Genomic DNA, 18,687 nt, shown 5'->3' on the forward strand with positions numbered 1-18,687 from the left:
GAGACAGGCTCAGGAGGCACAGCTCAGTCCCCTAGGAGGCCAACAGGTGACACATGGAAGGCAGGTGGGAGGTGGAGCCCAGGACCTGTCCTTGGCTCGGTGGGAATGCTCCCTGCACATCCAGGAAAAAACTTGGTCACCTGGGGAGGACGTGTGCACCCCTCATGGCCTGAAGTCCCTCTGCTAGAGGGTGTGTGCTCTAGAGAAGTCCATCACGGTGTCCCCAGCAGGGATCACCCCCCTGGGCAGTGGTTACTGTGCAGATGAATGAGCTACTTGCGCTGAGAAGGTGCTGGGGCTTCTGCAAGCCATACTGAGCCTTGAGGATTTCCCTGTCCTGCCATCTCCCTCCTTAGTCCTTCTGACCCAGTGCTGTCCTCCTGATTTAGAAAGTAACTTTGACCCTGTGTATCTCTCCCTGTCCATAGAGCCCAAGGTGGTGTTTGCCAAGGAGCAGTCTGCACACAGCGAGGTGAAGGCCATGGCCGGGGCCAGTGCCACGCTGAGCTGCGAGGTGGCCCAGGCCCAGACGGAAGTGACATGGTACAAGGATGGCAAGAAGCTGAGTGGGAGCTCAAAAGTGCATGTGGAGGCCACGGGCTGCACCCGGCGGCTGGTGCTGCAGCAGGCGGCCAAGGGGGACAGCGGGGAGTACAGCTGTGAGGCCGGGGGCCAGAAGGTCACCTTCCATCTGGATATCCCAGGTCAGTTTTTTGGTGGCACTAACTGAGCTTTGTGTATAGGTAATGACTACAGCCGGGTACACCCTGGTGATCTTTCCACTGGATCTCACCTCTTTAGCCTTCTATCCTCCATCTCCCATATCATCCCAGTGGTGGGGCCAGACCAAGCTGGGTGGGCAGAGCGTGAACAGAAGGGGGCGGTGATCCTATACACGTGGAGTGGTACTCAGGTTTTGCTCAGTCATGGTTCCCAGCAACCTCCAGAGCCTACTGGGTGCTTCTCACCAACTCCTCACCTCTACCTTTCACATGGAGTCTGAGGTAGACCAGATGTCTCTTACCTGTGTCATGTGATTTTTCTACTCTCTACATCCTGCTAGCTCCCAGATGCCTGCACCCAGCAACAAGGACAGAGACAGACACATTTAAATTTCATGACAACAGAATATGGAGAAGTTCCTGCCACCCAGTCTTACTTGCATCCATCTCAAGACTGAACAGTGTGTTGGCAAATAGTAGCTTTTTAGGGCGCTCCTTTGTGTGTGGATGTAGAAGTTGCTGGATCCTCACTTGTTGCAAAATCTAGATCCATGATTTCTTGCAAGGTCTTTGCAAAAAGTAAAGAAGGAGCAGAGGATTGGCTGGGGTGTGCCGTGGACCTGCACATGTGAGGTCTGGCATTCTCTTCTTAAAGTACATCTTGGTTTCTTTTTGTGTCCTGTGTCATAATCCCCTGGGAGTCTGATGTACAGATTTAGACATGGAGAGAATAAGGAGCTTCTCCCACACTGCACACCTTGTTGAAGACAAGGAACTATACCGATAGCCCTTGACTGTTTTGTCAGTATTTATGCCATAGTGTTTCCTAACAACTCATGTGTATTCATCCCTGTCTGCTTTTTTCACAGAGAGGTCTGTGAACTAACTGTGTTTTCATTTTGTTAGGAGAGTTTTAACCTCAAATCGACTTTCAGGTGCCTCTACATAATAGTGTAGTGTTATATCTGTGTAAAATAACTTGTGGGTGTGTATACATACAAAAAATTCCACTATACATTTTTAATTGTTACTTTAAGAGAATATGACAAATTATTTTGTCGGAGTAATTTATGAAAAATTTTGAGAAATTGACCAAATTGTTACAAAACTATATGAAAGTGTTATAAGTTTTTGACAGCTAAAATAGTCCTACAATTCTTTTCAGTAAATGGAACCACCTTAAAAGTTCTTATAGGTGAAGATGACACCCAGTGGCTCTACAGGAAAATTATACGAACTATTCTATAAGGAAATTATTGCATGTTCATGGAGATCCTTCTAGAGCTAGAGAAGGACAAAGAGTCCCTGGCTTATTACGTGGCACCAACATGACATTTATCACCACCATGTGATAGGGACAGTTCAAATAATGGGCCAATCCACTGTGGAGGCCAGGCCAACATCTGAAGCTAAGTAGTATCAAAATGAATGGGCAATGTATTAACAGGGCGATTCACTATAAAAAAGTCTCAGCCCCGTTGTGTGAGCTCCACAAAGGTCAGCAAATCAACCTCACTCATGATGTGAGCAGATTGAAACTGAAATAGAAAGTGATTGCCTTATCAGTGAAGACCTGAGTTTTGATAACATTTAATATCAGAAATCTAGAAGAAATATTTATCAATAACTATCTATGCCATAGATTCTTTTTTAAAAATATATTTTATTGATTTTTTTACAGAGAGGAAGGGAGAGATATAGAGAGCTAGAAACGTCGATGAAAGAGAAACATCGACCAGCTGCCTCTTGCCCACCTCCTACTGGGGATGTGCCCGCAACTCAGGTACATGGCCTTGACCGGAATCGAACCTGGGACCTTTCAGTCCACAGAGGGATGCTCTACCACTGAACTAAACCGGTTTCAGCAATACCATAGATTCTTAACCAATTATAAAGAAAACAATTCATTCTTCTTCTGATAAATGATCCTGATGGAAAACCAGCTAATGATACTAAGTGACACTTGAAAGCTTTCCTTTTAAGAGCAGAAACAGTCAATGGGGCTCACAGTCACCACTTTTGTCAGCAGGAAATAAAACGTATGAAAGTGTGAAAAAGTGAAGTCAAATTCAGATAATATGACTTATGCAAAAGATACATCATTAGACTTGGTGGGAGTTGGAGAAAGTATTATGGTGTCCCAAATCCCAATAACAGACACACCACAGAAGAGCAAACAGTAAAGACCAAAAACATAGCCAAGGTGCATCATTTTGTGAGTCATCCACATCATGGAAGAGACAGGCTCAGGAGGCACAGCTCAGTCCCCTAGGAGGTCGGCAGGTGGCACACGGAAGGCAGGTGGGAGGTGGAGCCCAGGACCTGTTCCTGACTGGGTGGGAATGCTCCCTGCACATCCAGGAAAGACTTGGTCACCTGGGGAGGGTATGTGCACCCCTCCTGGCCTGAAGTCCCTCTGCTAGAGGGTGTGTGATCAGGAGAAGTCCATCACCTGTCTCCAGCAGGGACCACCCCCTGGGCAGAGGTTAATGTGCAGATGAATGAGCTACTTGTGCTGAGAAGATGCTGGGGCTTCTGCAGGTCACACAGAGTCTTGAAGATTTTCCTATCCTGCCACCTCCTTACTTAGTCCTTGCATTCTGAGTGCTGTCCTTCTGATTTAGAAAATGTCTTTGACCCTGTGTGTGCCTCCCTGTCCACAGAGTCCAAGGTGGTGTTTGCCAAGGAGCAGTCTGAACACAGCGAGGTGAAGACCATTGCTGGGGCCAGTGCCACGCTGAGCTGCGAGGTGTCCCAGGCCCAGACGGAGGTGACGTGGTACAAGGATGGCAAGAAGCTGATTGGGAGCTCAAAAGTGCGTGTGGAGGCCACGGGCTGCACCCGGCGGCTGGTGCTGCAGCAGGCGGCCAAGGGGGACAGCGGGGAGTACAGCTGCGAGGCCGGGGGCCAAAAGGTCACCTTCCATCTGGATGTCCCAGGTCAGTTCTTTGGTGGAATTAACTTAGCTTTGTGTGGAGGTAATGACTACAGCCGGACACACCCTGGTGATCTTTCCAGTGGACCTCACCTCTTCAGCCTTCTATCCTCCATCTCCCATATCATCCCAGTGGTGGGGCCAGACCAGGCTGGGTGGGCAAAGTGTGAGCAGAAGGGAGCGGTGATCCTGTACCAGTAGAGTACTGCTCAGGTTTTGCTCAGTCATGGTTCCCAGCACCTGCCAGAGCCTTCTGAGTGCTCCTCACCAGCCAGGACTCGTGCTCTACCTTCCATGTGGAGTCTGAGGTAGACCAGACGTCTCTTACCTGTGTCGTGTGAATTTCCTACTCCCCACATCCTGGTAGCTCTCAGATGCCCGCACCCAGAAACACGGGCAGAGACACATTTGAATTTCCTTACAAGAGAATATGGGGAACTTCCTGCCACCCAGTCTTACTTGGAGCCATCTCAAGACTGAACAGTATGTTGGCTAATTGTAGCTTTTTAGTGCACACCCTTGCTTGTGGATTTAGAAGTTACTGCACCATCACTTGTCCCAAAATCTAGATCCGAGTATTCTTGCAAGGTCTGTGCAAATGTGAAGAAGGACCAGAAGATTGGCAGGTGTGTGCCAGGGACCTGTACCTGTCAGGTCTGGAATTCTCTTCCTAAAGCACATATTGGTTTCCTTTTGTGTCCTGTGTCAGAATCCCCCAGGAGTCTATGTACAGATTTAGACATGGAGATGAATAAGGAGCTTCTCCCACACTGCATGCCTTGTTGAAGACAAGTCACTATAGTGATAGCCCTTGACTGTTTTGTCAGTATTTATGCCATAGTATTTCCTAACGACTCATGTATATTTGTCCCTGTCTGTGAACTAACTGTGTTTTCATTTTATTAGGAGAGTTTTAACCTCAAATTGACTTCCAGGTGCCTCTACATGATAGTTTGATGTTATGTCTGTGTACAATAACTTGTGGGTGTGTACAGATACAAAAGAATCCAGTATGCATTTTTAATTGTTACTTTAGAGAATATGACAAATTATTTTGTAGGAGTAAATATGAAAAGGTTTGAGAAATTGACCAAATTATTAGAAAACTATGTGACAATTGACATAAGATTTTGACAGCTCTGATATTCCTACAACCTTTTAAATAAATTGAACAACAATTAAAAAAAAAGTTCTTATAGGTGAAGATGACACCCAGTGGCTCCACAGGAAAATTATACGAACTATTCTGTAAGGAAATTATTGCGTGTTCATGGAGATCCTTCTAGAGTTAGAGAAGGACAGAGAGTCCCTGCTTATTATGTGGCAACGGCATGACATCTATCACCAACATCTGATTGATACAGAGAGTTCAAATAATGGGCCAATCCATTGTGGAAGCCAAGGCCAATATCTGAAGCTAAGTAGAATCAAAATGTATGGGCAATGTCTTAAGAGGATGATGCACTATAAAGAAAGTCACAGCCCAGCTGTGTGAGCACCACAAAGGTCAGCAATCAACCTCACTCATGATGTGAGCAGATTGAAACTAAAATTTGAAGTGATCATCTCATCAGTGCAGAGCTGAGTTTTGATAACATTTAATGTCACAAATCTAGAAGAAATGTTTATCAATATGTATTCATGTAATAGATTCTTAACCAATTATAAAAAAGGGAATCATCCTTTTTCTAATAAATGACACTGAAGGACAACAAGATAATGACACTAAGTGACAGTTGAAGGACTAGGCAAAGGGGCTCACAGTCACCACTTTTGTCAGCAGGAAATAAAGTAAAACATATACAAGTGTGAAATTCACATAATATGATTTACGCAAAAGATACATCATTAGACTTGGTGGGAGTGGGGAGAAGTACAGTATTACGGTGCCCCAAACACCCAATAACAGACACACCATAGAAGAGCAAACAGTAAAGACCGAAAACTTAGCCAAGGTGCACCATTTTGTGAGTCATCCAAACAAGGAAGAGACAGGCTCAGGAGGCACAGCTCCGTCTCCTAGGACAGTGTCTGCAAACCGCAGCTCAAGAGCCACATGTGGCTCTTGGGCCCCTTGAGTGTGGCTCTTCCACAAAATGCCACCTGAGGGCGCGCATGTACAGTGCGATTGAAACTTCGTGGCCCATGCACAGAAGTAGGTTTTTGGTTCTCAAAAGAAATTTCAGTCTTTGTACTGTTGATATTTGGCTCTGTTGATTGATGAGTTTGCTGACTACTGCCCTAGGAGGCCAGCAGGTGACACAACGGAAGGCAGGTGGGAGGTGGAGCCCAGGACCTGTCCCTGGCTGGGTGGGAATGCTCCCTGCACATCCGGGAAAGACTTGGCCACCTGGGGAGGGTGTGTGCACCCCTCATGGCCTGAAGTCCCTCTGCTAGAGGGTGTGTGATCAGGAGAAGTCCATCACGGTGTCTCCAGCAGGCACTGCCCCCTGGGCAGTGGTCAATGTGCAGATGAATGAGCTACTTGTGCTGAGAAGGTGTTGGGGCTTCTGCAGGTCACACAGAGTCTTGAAGATTTTCCTATCCTGCCAACTCCCCGCTCAGTCCTTGCATCCAGAGTGCTGTCCTCCTGATTTAGAAAATAACTTTGACCCTGTGTGTGCCTCCCTGTCCACAGAGCCCACGGTGGTGTTTGCCAAGGAGCAGTCTGCACACAGCGAGGTGAAGGCCATGGCCGGGGCCAGTGCCACGCTGAGCTGCGAGGTGGCCCAAGCCCAGTCGGAGGTGACGTGGTACAAGGATGGCAAGAAGCTGAGTGGGAGCTCAAAAGTGCGTGTGGAGGCCACGGGCTGCACCCGGCGGCTGGTGCTGCAGCAGGCGGCCAAGGGGGACAGCGGGGAGTACAGCTGCGAGGCCGGGGGCCAGAAGGTCACATTTCGTCTAGATGTCCCAGGTGGGTCCCGCCTGCCTCCCTGGGCAGAGAGGACAGGTACCTGGCCGATCAGTGACAGGCAATGTCTTGAAAGGCTGTGCAAGGACTGTTGGTGTGGTTGCACCTGTTGTGGTTTCTGTGGACATGCCCTGCCTCAGGCTTATGTCCTCTACCGTCCTGTTGTGACTGAGGACATGGGCTGAAGCCCCTAGTGCAAGGCATTCTGGACATCTTTTGTCCCAGGTTTTTGCTCCTCTTTGTCACCTCCTCACCCTCCCTAGAATGGAACCTCTCATGGAGGCGTCTGCAGACTCTTAAGGGCTGTTTTCAGTCCCCCTTTGCAATGATGGAGTCCAGCCTCGCTCTGGGGACCCTCAGCAGAGGGGCCTCTGGCTTTGGATGCCTTTTTCCACACTGGCGTCTGGGTCCCTACCTCTGGCCTTGGGCTCCTAATTGTCCAGAAATTGTTAGGTCAATCCCGGGATCTGGCCTCCCCTGGGGCACATCCTGGGCTGGTCCTGGTCCTGCTGGTGTGCTTCCTGTCCCTTACAGCCCCCGCTGGGTTTCAGAGTCCTGCTGCAGGTGTTTGTCTTGAGCTGGCGGGCACAGCCCTGTGCCCAGGTGTGGTGCCATCGTACAGCCAGCATGTCTTCAGGTGCTGCCCTGGGTGGGCTCTTAGAGGACCCACTTGGGCACCTTCTGGGGCTTTCCCCTTCCCCCTTTGGTGCTGCTGCGCACTCCCCGCCACATGCGGAGGCACTCAGGCTGTTTCAGCCTGGCAGCCTTTGTCCTGGGCCCAGGCTCCCTGGAGGGCAGCCATTCATGCCTCTAGGCTCCTGGTTAGAGCTTGTGGCTCCAGGCCTGCAGTCCCCTGCAGGGGGCTCCTCTTGGCCGCTCTTCATGGCCCTGAGAGCCTGGATGGTGGCCATCGGGGTGAAGCGCTCCGAGGCATTCCCTCTTGGGTCTGCTCAGTGGAAGCAGCAGCCAAGCCCTGGGTGAGCAAGGCATCGCATAGCAGTTGGAGCTTGGGCCAGTCCCACTTCAGGTCTTCTCCCTTGGAATGGCCGGAAGGAGGCAGGGACCAGGCCAGGGAAGCAGGGTCCCCCCTTTCTTGATGACTAATCCTCCCGCTCCTCCTCGCTGCACCCCAGAGCCAGAGCCTGAGCCCCCAGCCCCAGAGAGACCCGACCGCAGGGGGCTAGTGGTGGTCAAAGAGCACGAGGACATCGTCCTGACCGCCACGATGGCCGCGCCCTCCGTGGCTGCGGTGACGTGGCTCAAGGACGGCGTGGAGATCCGGCGCAGCAAGCGGCACCAGATGGCCAGCCTGGGGGACACGCACACGCTGACGGTGCGGGGCGCGCAGACTCTGGACAGCGCGGTGTACAGCTGCCGCGTGGGCGCCGCGGCGCAGGACTTCCCGGTGCAGGTGGAAGGTCAGCGGGCGGCGCGGTCCCTGCGAACCCCGAGGGCGGTGTCCGGGAGTGGGTACCAGTGGGCCTCGGGGCGCACGAAAGCTCAGAGGGGGCCTCCGGGCTGACTCCTTCCCTTCCGCAGAGGTGGCCGCCAGGTTCTGCCAGCCCCTGGAGCCGGTGAGCGGGGAGCTGGGCGGCACGGTGACGCTGGCCTGCGAGCTGAGCCCGGCGCAGGCCGAGGTGGTGTGGCGCTGCGGGAGCACGCAGCTGCGGGAGGGCAAGCGCTTCCAGATGGCGGCCGAGGGGCCCCGGCGCTCCCTCACGGTGTCCGGCCTGCGGGCGGAGGATGCGGGCGAGTACGTGTGCGAGAGCCGCGACGACCGCACCAGCGCCAGGCTCTCCGTCCGCGGTACGCACCAGGGCGGGCGCGGGGCGCGGGGCGCGGGGCGCGGGGCGCGGGGCGCGGGGCGCGGGGCGCGGGGCGCGGGGCGCGGGGCGCGGGGCGCGGGGCGCGGGGCGCGGGGCGCGGGGCGCGGGGCGCGGGGCGCGGGGCGCGGGGCGCGGGGCTGGGCGTTCCGGGGCTTCACGGAGAAGGTGCTCTTCCGGGGCGCCTGCCAGTGGGGCCTCGCTGCTGCTCCCACCAACTTCTCAAGCGGGGCTCTGTCCATAGTCCCCCGCGAAGTCAAGTTCACGTCAGGCCTGAGCGCCGTGGTGGCGGAGGAGGGCCAGGAGGCCACCTTCCAGTGCGTGGTGAGCCCCGGCGACGTGGCGGTGCTGTGGTTCCGGGACGGCGCCCAGCTGCAGCCCAGCGAGCGGCTTCGGGTGGCGCAGAGCGGCGCCTGCCACAGCCTCACCATCTCGGGGCTGGTCCTGGAGGACGCCGGCCAGATCAGCGCCGAGGCTGAGGGGGTCACATCCTCCGCTGCCCTCCGCGTACGAGGTGCGGGAGTAGGGGGGTGCGGGGGCAGGGGGGTGGGTGGGAGTGTGGGCCCCTCACGGGTGGGCTGGCATCCTGCTGCCCTGGCCCATCTCAGGGAGCACGGGGTTTGCACAGAGAAGCTGGGGTGGGATGGAAGGTTGGCACCTCCTTTAGAAGAGTCAGCTGGCGCGCTGTGTGTGCCCCTGGTCCGGAAGGATCCACAGGAGCCCATGGGTAGTGAGAGGGAGACAGTGGGGTTGGCAGCCAGGGCAGGCTGAGGCCGGAGGGGAGGAGTTTTGCTCCAGGAAGCCAGATTGTCAGTGAGAGCAGCCCTCCCCCGAGGACAGGTGGGAGCCTTCGCAGGTCATAGTAAGAGCAATGTGGGCAGATGCGCTTTCTGGGGAGGTCATGGCACCATGTGCGACAGGGAGGTCCACTCCAGCGTGTTTCTCTCCCTTAACGTTCTGGCTCCCAGGGCTCCAATGGGGTGGAGATGCTAATTCTACTGGTCTGGGGGAGGGGAGGACTCTGGGCCTGTCTCACCAGCTCCGTGCCCAGAGGCTACTGGTCACCACACGCAGGAGCTCCAGACACGGGAGCCTGGCAGGGCTGTTCAGAGCAGGGGACCAGCGGTGGGAGGGGGTGAGAAAGGTGAGGCCTCTGTAGTCTCCATTCCCCCCACGGAAGGATACTGTGCAGCTGGACCCTGAGGACTGCTCAAGCCTCGCCTGGCATGGAGTCAGCATGCGGTCGGGGCCCCGCTCTGCCGCTGGGGGCCGGGTTGGGCAGGGGCCCTCTGTGCCGCGTGTTCCTGAGAGGCAGTGGCTGTGTGACTGCCCTTTCCCTGACCCCAGAGGCTCCCGTGCTGTTCAAGAAGAAGCTGGAGCCGCAGACAGTGGAGGAGTGGGGCTCCGTGACCCTGGCGGTAGAGCTGACCAGGCCTTGGCCGGATGTCAAGTGGACGCGCAATGCCGCGGCCCTATCCCCAAGCGAGAACGTGGCGATCCACGCGGAGGGCGCCAGTCACCGCCTGGTCCTCCGCAGCGTGGGCTTCGCCGACCGCGGCTTCTACGGCTGTGAGACGCCAGATGACAAGACACAGGCCAAGCTCACAGTACAAAGTGAGCCACAGGGCAGCTGGGTCTGGGGTCTGGCACCCAGGAGAGGGGAGGGCAGGAGGAGGGATGAAGAGGAGTGAGTTTCCCACTGGGGACCTGGCCCTGGGAAGGGGATGGAAAAGGAGGGTTAGCAGGGGGAGGAGTCGTATGGCTGGGGATGAAGTGGGCCTCCAGGGAGGGAAACTCTCCTCCTGTGGGCGGGAGTGGGCCTCCCCCTCCGGGGCAGCACGCTGAGCCGAGGCCCCTGGGAAGGAGCAGGAGGGCGGTTCTCGGTGCAGGGGCACACCCTTCCTCCTGTCTCCGCAGTGCGCCAGGTGCAGCTCCTGCGGGGCCTGCACGCGGTGGAGGTGCAGGAGCAGGGCTCCACCGCCATGGAGGTGGAGCTGTCCCACGCCGACGTAGAGGGCAGCTGGACCCGTGACGGGCTTCGGCTACAGCCGGGGCCCACGTGCCAGCTGGCAGTGCAAGGCCCCGTTCACACCCTCACGCTGTCGGAGCTGCGGCCACAGGATGGGGGTCTCATTGCCTTCAAGGCTCAAGGCGTGCACACATCGGCGCGGCTGGTGGTAACGGGTGCGTGGGGGGGGGGGGGCGAGACCCACTCGAGACTGCCTGGTCCCTGTCTCGGAGGGGAGGCAGGTGGGGACCGGCTGTGGAATCCTGGGGGTCGGGAGGAGGGCACTCATTCCTAGAACCAGCTGAGTGATTTGGTCCAGCTCAGCCCCCCTCCACCGCTCCACCTGCCTCTCTCATCTCCTTCTGCCTCCCCAGAGCTGCCTGTGAGGTTCAGCCGCCCACTGCAGGACGTGGTGGCCACAGAGAAAGACAGAGTGACCCTGGAGTGTGAGCTGTCACGCCCCAATGTGGACGTGCGCTGGCTGAAGGTGCCTCTGTCCCTGGACGCTTCTGCTCCATCCTACTCCTCACCACGAGGGCCACGCCCAGCGCCTGACCGGGTTTTGTACTCCCACAGGATGGCGTGGAGCTGCAGGCTGGCAAGACAGTGGGTATGGCAGCCAAGGGCACCTGCCGGACTCTCATCATTTACCAGTGTGCCTCTGGGGACCAGGGCGTGTATGTGTGTGACGCCCACGAGGCTCAGACCTCGGCATCCCTGAAGGTGCAAGGTGAGACCTGGGCAGTGTGGGGGGTCAAGGCCAGGTGCAGGACCTCCTTGCCCCCTGGATCCCCCATTGAGGTGCCACCCCTCTGGCACTCAGTAAGCTGCGGGGGGTGGGGGAAGCAGGCAGCACAGTGCTGCAGTGTAGCAGGGCCTCCCTCGCTGCCGCAGGACGCAACATCCAGATCCTGAGGCCCCTGGAGGACGTGGAGGTGATGGAGAAGGAGAGCGCCACCTTCTCCTGCGAGGTCTCCCATGACGACGTGTCTGCTCAGTGGTTCCGGGTGGGCAGTAAGCTCCGGTCCAGTGACAACGTGCGCATGCGCCAGGAAGGTGTGACAGCCAGGGCGGTGGCTGTGGGAGGGCCTCTTCCCACCCCCCACCCCCCCACCCCGTGCTCCTCCCCCGGTGCTGAGCGGTCCGTGTTCCCAGGAAGGACACACACGCTCATCTTCCGGAGGGTCCTGGTGGAAGAAGCAGGAGAAATCCGGTTTGTAGCCGAAAATGCAGAATCTCGAGCCCAGCTCCGAGTGAGAGGTGAGGGCTGCCCAAGTGAGAACATAGACGGGTGCTGTGCCAGCTGTCCTGACACGGGACTGGGGCAGCCCCCCCCCTCCTCTCAGGACAGGACGGGGTGACCCAGGAGGAGGCAAAGAGGGTGTTGCCCCCGCTGCAGGAGGACAGGGGTCCGAGAAGCAGCCCTTCTTGTTTGACATAGAGATGTCAGCGAGTTCTCTCTCCCGGGCTGCAGCAGGTGCTGGAGAGGAGGCCCTGGTGGCCTTGATGACAGGAGAGGGCGGCGGCCAGGCCTGAGGGAGGGCGGGATAGTCTGTGGGCAGGTGAGGTGATCACACGGGGCCATGGATGTGCAGGAGAGGGCAAGGGGGGCAGCAGGAGGGGCACGGCAAGAGGAGGGAAGGGTGGAAGGTAGGCGTGGGTGCACCTACTTTCTTCAAGGCAATTGTACGGAAGGGGTCAGACCTAAGGGGACACCCTCCTGACCCCTCCCTGCTCGCCCACAGAACTGCCAGTGACCATTCTGCGCCCCCTGCGGGACAAGATCGCCATGGAGAGGCACCGCGGGGTGCTTGAGTGCCAGATGTCTCGGGCCAGCGCCCAGGTGCGGTGGTTCAAGGGCGGCGTGGAACTGCGGGCCGGGCCCAAGTACGAGATGGTCAGCGATGGCCTCTACCGCAAGCTGGTCATCAGCGACGTGCAGCCGGAGGACGAGGACACCTATACCTGCGACGCCGGCGATGTGAAGACCTCTGCCCAGTTCTTCGTGGAAGGTGTGGGCGGGGTTGTGGGCAGCTGTCCTCTGGCATTGGCCCTGATGCCTGGAGGCAGCCGGGTCTGAGAAGGGCCTGTCTGGAGGGAAGGGGGGGGTGGCGGGGGGGGGGGGTGGAGGGGAGAGGATGTGAGCACGGTGTGTTTGGAGGGAGGGTTTGTTCCCAGGAAGGAGCACAGGCGGGGGCGCTCCTCCTGCAGATGCTGCTGCCTCTCTCCCACAGAGCAATCCATCACCATCGTGCGGGGCCTGCAGGACGTGACGGTTATGGAGCCCGCCCCCGCCTGGTTCGAGTGCGAGACCTCCATCCCCTCAGTGCGGCCGCCCAAGTGGCTGCTGGGGAAGACGCCGCTGCAGGCGGGGAAGGACGTGGGCATAGAGCAGGAAGGCACGGTGCACCGGCTGGCGCTGCGGCGCACCTGCTCCACCATGACCGGGCCGGTGCACTTCACCATCGGCAAGTCGCGCACCACCGCCCAGCTGGTGGTCTCAGGTGGGCGCGCGGCCCAGCCCCCGGGCACAGGAGAGGCCCCTAGCGGACGGCGGTGTCCCGGGCTCCGCTGGCTCGGCCCGCCCCAGCGCCGCGCGCTCTCTCCTCCCTCCGCGCAGACATCCCCGTGGTGCTGACGAGGCCGCTGGAGCCCAAAGCGGGCCGCGAGCTGCAGTCCGTGGTGCTGTCCTGCGACTTCAAGCCGCCGCCCAAGGCCGTGCAGTGGTACAAGGAGGACACGCCGCTGGTGGCCTCGGACAAGTTCAGGATGCGCCTGGAGGGCCACATGGCGGAGCTGCGCGTGCTGCGGCTCACGCCCGCCGATGCCGGCGTCTACCGGTGCCAGGCCGGCAACGCCCAGAGCTGCGCCCAGGTCACCGTGGAAGGTGCGCGGGGGGCGGGGGTGCAGGGCCGCCCCGAGGGGCCCGGGGGCGGCGGGGCCGGGCACTGAGCCTCCATGTGCCCTCTGCAGCGCGGGAGGTGACGGTGACGCAGCCGCTGCAGGACGCGGAGGCCGCGGAGGAGGGCCGCGCCTGCTTCTCCTGCGAGCTCTCCCACGAGGATGAGGAGGTGGAGTGGTCGCTCAACGGGACGCCCCTCTACAACGACAGCTTCCACGACATCTCCCACGAGGGCCGCCGCCACACGCTGGTGCTGAAGCGGGTCAGGCGGGGGGACGCGGGCACCGTGCGCGTCTCCTCCCCCAAGGTGACGGCCACTGCCCGCCTGGAGGTCAGAGGTGAGGCGGCCTGCGGGGGGAAGGGGTGTCTGTGGGAGGCCCCCCGGGGGTCTCCGCTGGTGAGGCAGCAGCTCCTTCGCTCACCTCCTGACACCTGGTCCTGCAGCGAAGCCGGCGGTGTTCCTGAAGGCGCTGGACGACGTGTCGGCTGTGGAGCAGAGCGCCCTGACCCTGCAGTGCGAGGTCTCCGACCCCCAGGCGGGCGTGGTGTGGCGCAAGGACGGCGTGGAGCTGGGCCCCAGCGACAAGTACGACTTCCTGCACACGGCGGGCACGCGTGGGCTGGTGGTCCACGACCTGAGCCTGGACGACGCGGGCCTGTACACCTGCCACTTGGGCGCCGAGGAGACCTGCGCGCATGTCAGTGTGCACGGTGCGTGGGTGCGGCCGAGCAGGGGGCGTGGCCTGGTATAGAAGGCGTGGCCACTCACTGAGGCTCCGCCCACTCAAGCCCAGGCTGTTGCACTGAGCCAGGGGAGGTCAGGCAAGCTCAGAACTCAGAATGGGCGGGCTTGACGTGATCCTTAGGAGGCCCTGATGCAGGCAGGTGAGCGGGGACTATAGCAACGGAGTGAAGCGGGCTAAGCCGTGCCTGATGGAGTCCCGCAGAGCTCGGTTTCCAACAGGGACCTGGAGACATTCCCTGTGCGCCAGGTGATGTGTGTGGGCAGGGTGAAGCCAGTCACCGGAGCCTCTTGGAGGTGGGAAGCAGGAGAGGCCAGGGTATCCGGCGGGGATGCCCTGGAACTTCTTCCCCAACCAGGTGGTCGCTATCTTGGCTCAGCTCCGGTAGTCTTGTTCCCCTTCCACATGCATAACAGGCCTGTTCTCCGTGACCCCGTGGAGAGAGCCTGACATCCGGTGGGTTTTGAGATGAGACAGGAAAGGGGGGAGGGTGATGCCATGGGTTTGTCCCAGAGCTAGACGGCTCCTTCACTCGGGGCGCCTGTCCTTTCTCTTCCAGAGCTCGTGAGCTACTGAAAACCGATGCTCTGTTCTCTGCCCCTTGTTCTGTAGCAGGGAGGCTGTGCCCTGGTCAGAGCTCATAGCTATTGGCCATCCAAACACCAGGGTGTGGCCAGCTGGGGGCCAAGGGGGCATTGGCTGAGGGGCAGCAGAGTCGGCTGGGGGGTGGGGTGGGTATTGGAGCCTCTGGATCATTACGGGGCTCAATGATGCTGGCCTGAGGGGCAGGCATCTGGGGCCTGGCCAGAGTGACCGCTGCCTCCCGTGGTTCACAGACCTGCACGTGGGCATCACCAAGAGGCTGAAGAACGTGGAGGTGCTCGAGGGTGAGAGCTGCATCTTCGAGTGCATCCTGTCCCATGAGGACACGGGTGACACTGCCACCTGGACCGTTGGCGGGAAGACAGTGGGCGGCTCAGACCGCTTCCGGGCTGCCCGCCAGGGCCGGAAGTACACCCTGGCCGTGCGAGAGGCGCTGCCGAGCGACTCCGGGGAGGTGGTCTTCTCTGTGCGCGGCCTCACCTCCAAGGCCTCGCTCCTCGTCCGAGGTGGGCACCACGCACTGGGCGGACTGGGCCACTCTCCAGGCAGCCTGGAGTGGGAGCCTTCGGCTGGGCAGCTTTCCAGAAGGGGGGTGGAAATGGGGGGGGGGGGAGAAGAGGGAAGGGACTATCCCCCTCAGCCACCATTGGGGGCCCAGAACTCCAATCAGGATGCGGGGTTTCTGGTCATCTAGGGGCAGGAGCAGGGCTTCTGGTCTCGCATCCATGGTCCGATGGCTGTGGTAGCTCCGGGGCACATGGTCACTGAGCCAGTGAAACTCACCGAGCTCGTGCTCCCAGCAAAAACGCTGGTGCAGATCGGTGAAGCCTGGTTCACAGCGGGCTCCAGCCATGGCTACGCGGTGTCACGGGCTCTGAACAATGCCCAGAGCACCTGTGCTCTCCTATCTCCCCGCAAAGGGCCTCCCTGTCATGGTGGGGACTCCTGGCATTCCAAGGCTCCGGGGCTCCTGGGTTTGATGTCCTAGAATTTCAGGCTCTTTGTCTGCGGGCGTGGCCTCCAGAGCCTGAAGGTTTCCAAACACCAGCCCTGCCATCGTCTCTGCCGTGGCTATGGCCCGGCCTCACGGGCTGCCTCTTGTTCCTTCAGAAAGGCCGGCGGACATCACGAAGCCTTTGGAAGACCAGCGGGCGGTGGTGGGGGAGGATGCGACGCTGAGCTGTGAGCTGTCACGGGGGGACTCCCCGGTGCGCTGGCTGAAGGACGGGAAAGTCATTCGCAAGAGTCAGAAGTATGACCTGCTCAGCGAGGGCACGCGGGCCGTGCTGGTCGTCCATGCGGCCTCGCTCAAAGATTCCGGAGAATACACGTGTGAGACGGAGGTCTCCACGAGCACAGCCAGGCTCCGCGTGGAAGGTAACCCCGCCAGAAACGCTGAGGCTGCGCCCAGGGCCTCCCCCCCTCCGTGTGTCATGGGGCCACTCCCTCGGCGCCTCCGCTGTGCTGTCCAAAGTGGAGAGGGAAAGGGCTCAGCCCAGTCCCTGAAGAACTGCCCATGCCCTGAGGGGTCTGTAGGCCTCACACACACCACCCCCCCTTCTTATTTCTGCCCCCAGAAAAGCCAAACCGGTTCACCGAGGAGCTGGCTGACCTGCAGGTGGAGGAAAAAGGCGTGGCTGTGTTTACCTGCAAGACCGAGCGCCCTGCAGCCACGGTGACCTGGAGAAAGGGCCTCTCTGAGCTGCGCGCCTCGAGGAAGCATGCACCCAGCCAGGAGGGCGTGACCTTGAGGCTCACCATCAGTGCCCTGGAGAAGGCAGACAGCGACACGTACTCCTGCGACATTGGCCAGGCAAGGTCCCAGGCTCGGCTCGCGGTGCAAGGTGAGGCTGGCGCGTTGCACGGATTTCACGACCTGTGATGTGGCCGGTGCAAGCCTTGTGTGAAACTGCCTCCGAGGCCTGGGACCAGCCCAGCCTTGGTTCCCCATCTCCTGGAGGGGCTGCCTTGGGTGGCTCATCTCTGTGGCCTCCCAGCTGGACTTTGTGCGAATGAGTTAGCAGTCCTCATTTATTACTGCATTTGTGTCTCTGGAGCTCCTCCTGGGTGCGTGAGCTCCCGTGTATTTGCACACAGATGGACCGCTTCTGAACATGGAGGTCTCCAGGTTTGAGGAACAGTTTGTAGCTGGCAGGCAGGCTGAGGGTCATCCTTGTCTCCATCTCACAGATAAAGAAGCTGATGCTTTACATACCGTCAGAGGCTGGGCCAGGGTTGTTGGGCGTGTTGGCATCCGGGCATCTGACCTTCCGGATCCCGGGGCCAGCATCCAGGGTCCGTTCCTCCTTCCTTCCCTCCTTTCCTCCCTCTCACTCTTCTGAAAATCAGTGGAAAAAATACCTCAGGCATCCTCATGTGAGGATTAAAAGCAAAAAACACTCTCAAGAGCTCATTTGGTGGCCAATGCCTTTTCTCTCAGTGTCAGTCTTCAAAACTGTTTTTCTCTGACCAGTCACCCCTGGATGCACCAATTGTCCTTTCCAGTGCCTTGTGCACAGGGTCCATCCAGTGTCTTGTGTTTGGTGTCTAGTGCCTGGTGCCCGGCATATGGCATCTTCAAATCACCCGTGAATATGGAGAAATCTGTTTTACACCCATTTTCGTGTTTAACTTTTTCTAAGTGTCCCTGACCTAAGTTGGCAGGGGGGAAAAATTTTCCTAGCAATTCATGTTGTCAGATCTCCAGAGCATTGAGCATTGGATTTAAATTTCACATAGGCACATGTCTTTTTTCACACTCTGATGTCTTCTGTTAATACAAGATTTGGTTTCATTACGTGACTCTGGGGACAGGTGCACTGGCAGGGACGAGCTGGGAAGCACAGCTGTGGAGTGGCTATCGTGAGTCACTCTCATGTTCCACAGAAGGACCGAGGGGGACAGGGGCATGTCCGTGGGCCTGGTCAGTTTAGCTCTGACTTCCTTGCTGTTTCTCAGTTTTCATCATCCTGATCCTGTTACAGGTCTGGGAGAGCACCTCGTCTCCCTTGGTGGGGTCCTTATGTGTCCCCTCTGTCCCTCAGGTCAGAGAGTGCTCATCACAGAGGACCTGAAGGACGCTGAGGTGCAGGAGGGCTCCTCAGTCACCTTCAGCTGCCGTGTCTCCCCTGCTGACTACGAGCCTGTCTACTGGTTCCTGGACAAAACGCCTCTGCACCCCAATGAGCTCAACGGGATTGAGACCCAACCGGGTGGCTACCACGTGCTCACCCTGCGGGAGCTTGGGCTCAAAGACTCGGGCACTGTCTACTTCGAAGCGGGCGACCAGCGGTCCTCGGCCACCCTGCGGGTCACAGGTGGGCTGCATGCCAGGGCTGTGGTGGGGACCATCCGTGTGGCTCGGGATGCAGTGTGATCCCGGGGCTCGGAGAGCAGGTGCTGTGGGCTGGGCCTTGGGTCCCAGGGTGGGCTGGGGAAGCTGGGAGTGGCTGTTTCCAGATGCAGAGCTGATTCCATAGTCAGCGTGGCACAGGCCTGGCCATGCCCCTGGCGTGTGGGGAGCCATGCAGAGGCCGGCCTGTCTGTGCCGCCAGGCTGAGGTGGATAGATGGGTACTGACCTGGGGTGTCCCCTGGGCTGCAGCGACACCTGGAGCTTCTCCTGCAGGAGCCCCCATGTGCCCTGTACTTCCCCTTCTGTCCCCAGAGAAGCCAAGTGTCTTCTCCCAGGAGCTCACGGATGCCATAATCATGGAGGGGGAGGATCTGACCCTGGTCTGCGAGACCACTGTCCCGGACAGCCCTGTGCATTGGACCAAGGATGGGAAAACCCTGCGGGGGTCGGCCCGGTGCCAGCTGAGCCGTGAGGGCCACCGAGCCCAGCTGGTCATCACGGGCACCACCCTGCAGGATGGCGGGCGCTACAAGTGTGAGGCCGCAGGTGCCTGGAGCAGCTCCATCGTCAGGGTCCACGGTGAGCCCTCAGGCAGGAAGGACCAGGCAGCTTCCAGGCATGCTCTGTGCCCACAGCTCTCATCTTGTTCAGGGCAGGGGTGGCCCCAGACTTCACCCAGCTCCTCC

The 18,687-nt window shown here is 58.7% G+C and overlaps 1 protein-coding gene across 1 annotated transcript in view; it reads left to right on the forward strand.

Moving 5' to 3' along the window:
* The window catches only part of OBSCN (obscurin, cytoskeletal calmodulin and titin-interacting RhoGEF), a 169,425-nt gene that overhangs the window by 90,393 nt on the left and 60,345 nt on the right, over nt 1–18,687 (forward strand). The window contains 21 exon segments of the mRNA XM_036450609.2: nt 429–704; nt 6,296–6,571; nt 7,702–7,986; nt 8,108–8,374; nt 8,636–8,905; nt 9,739–10,005; nt 10,309–10,575; nt 10,774–10,886; nt 10,976–11,129; nt 11,294–11,455; nt 11,555–11,659; nt 12,145–12,411; nt 12,634–12,903; nt 13,020–13,286; nt 13,373–13,639; nt 13,746–14,012; nt 14,881–15,153; nt 15,758–16,024; nt 16,225–16,491; nt 17,692–17,964; nt 18,314–18,580. Coding sequence (XP_036306502.1) covers nt 429–704; nt 6,296–6,571; nt 7,702–7,986; nt 8,108–8,374; nt 8,636–8,905; nt 9,739–10,005; nt 10,309–10,575; nt 10,774–10,886; nt 10,976–11,129; nt 11,294–11,455; nt 11,555–11,659; nt 12,145–12,411; nt 12,634–12,903; nt 13,020–13,286; nt 13,373–13,639; nt 13,746–14,012; nt 14,881–15,153; nt 15,758–16,024; nt 16,225–16,491; nt 17,692–17,964; nt 18,314–18,580 — 5,127 coding nt within the window.

This window comes from Pipistrellus kuhlii, unplaced genomic scaffold (assembly GCF_014108245.1).
Source record: "Pipistrellus kuhlii isolate mPipKuh1 unplaced genomic scaffold, mPipKuh1.p scaffold_m20_p_21, whole genome shotgun sequence".
Classification (NCBI taxonomy): Eukaryota; Metazoa; Chordata; class Mammalia; order Chiroptera; family Vespertilionidae; genus Pipistrellus; species Pipistrellus kuhlii.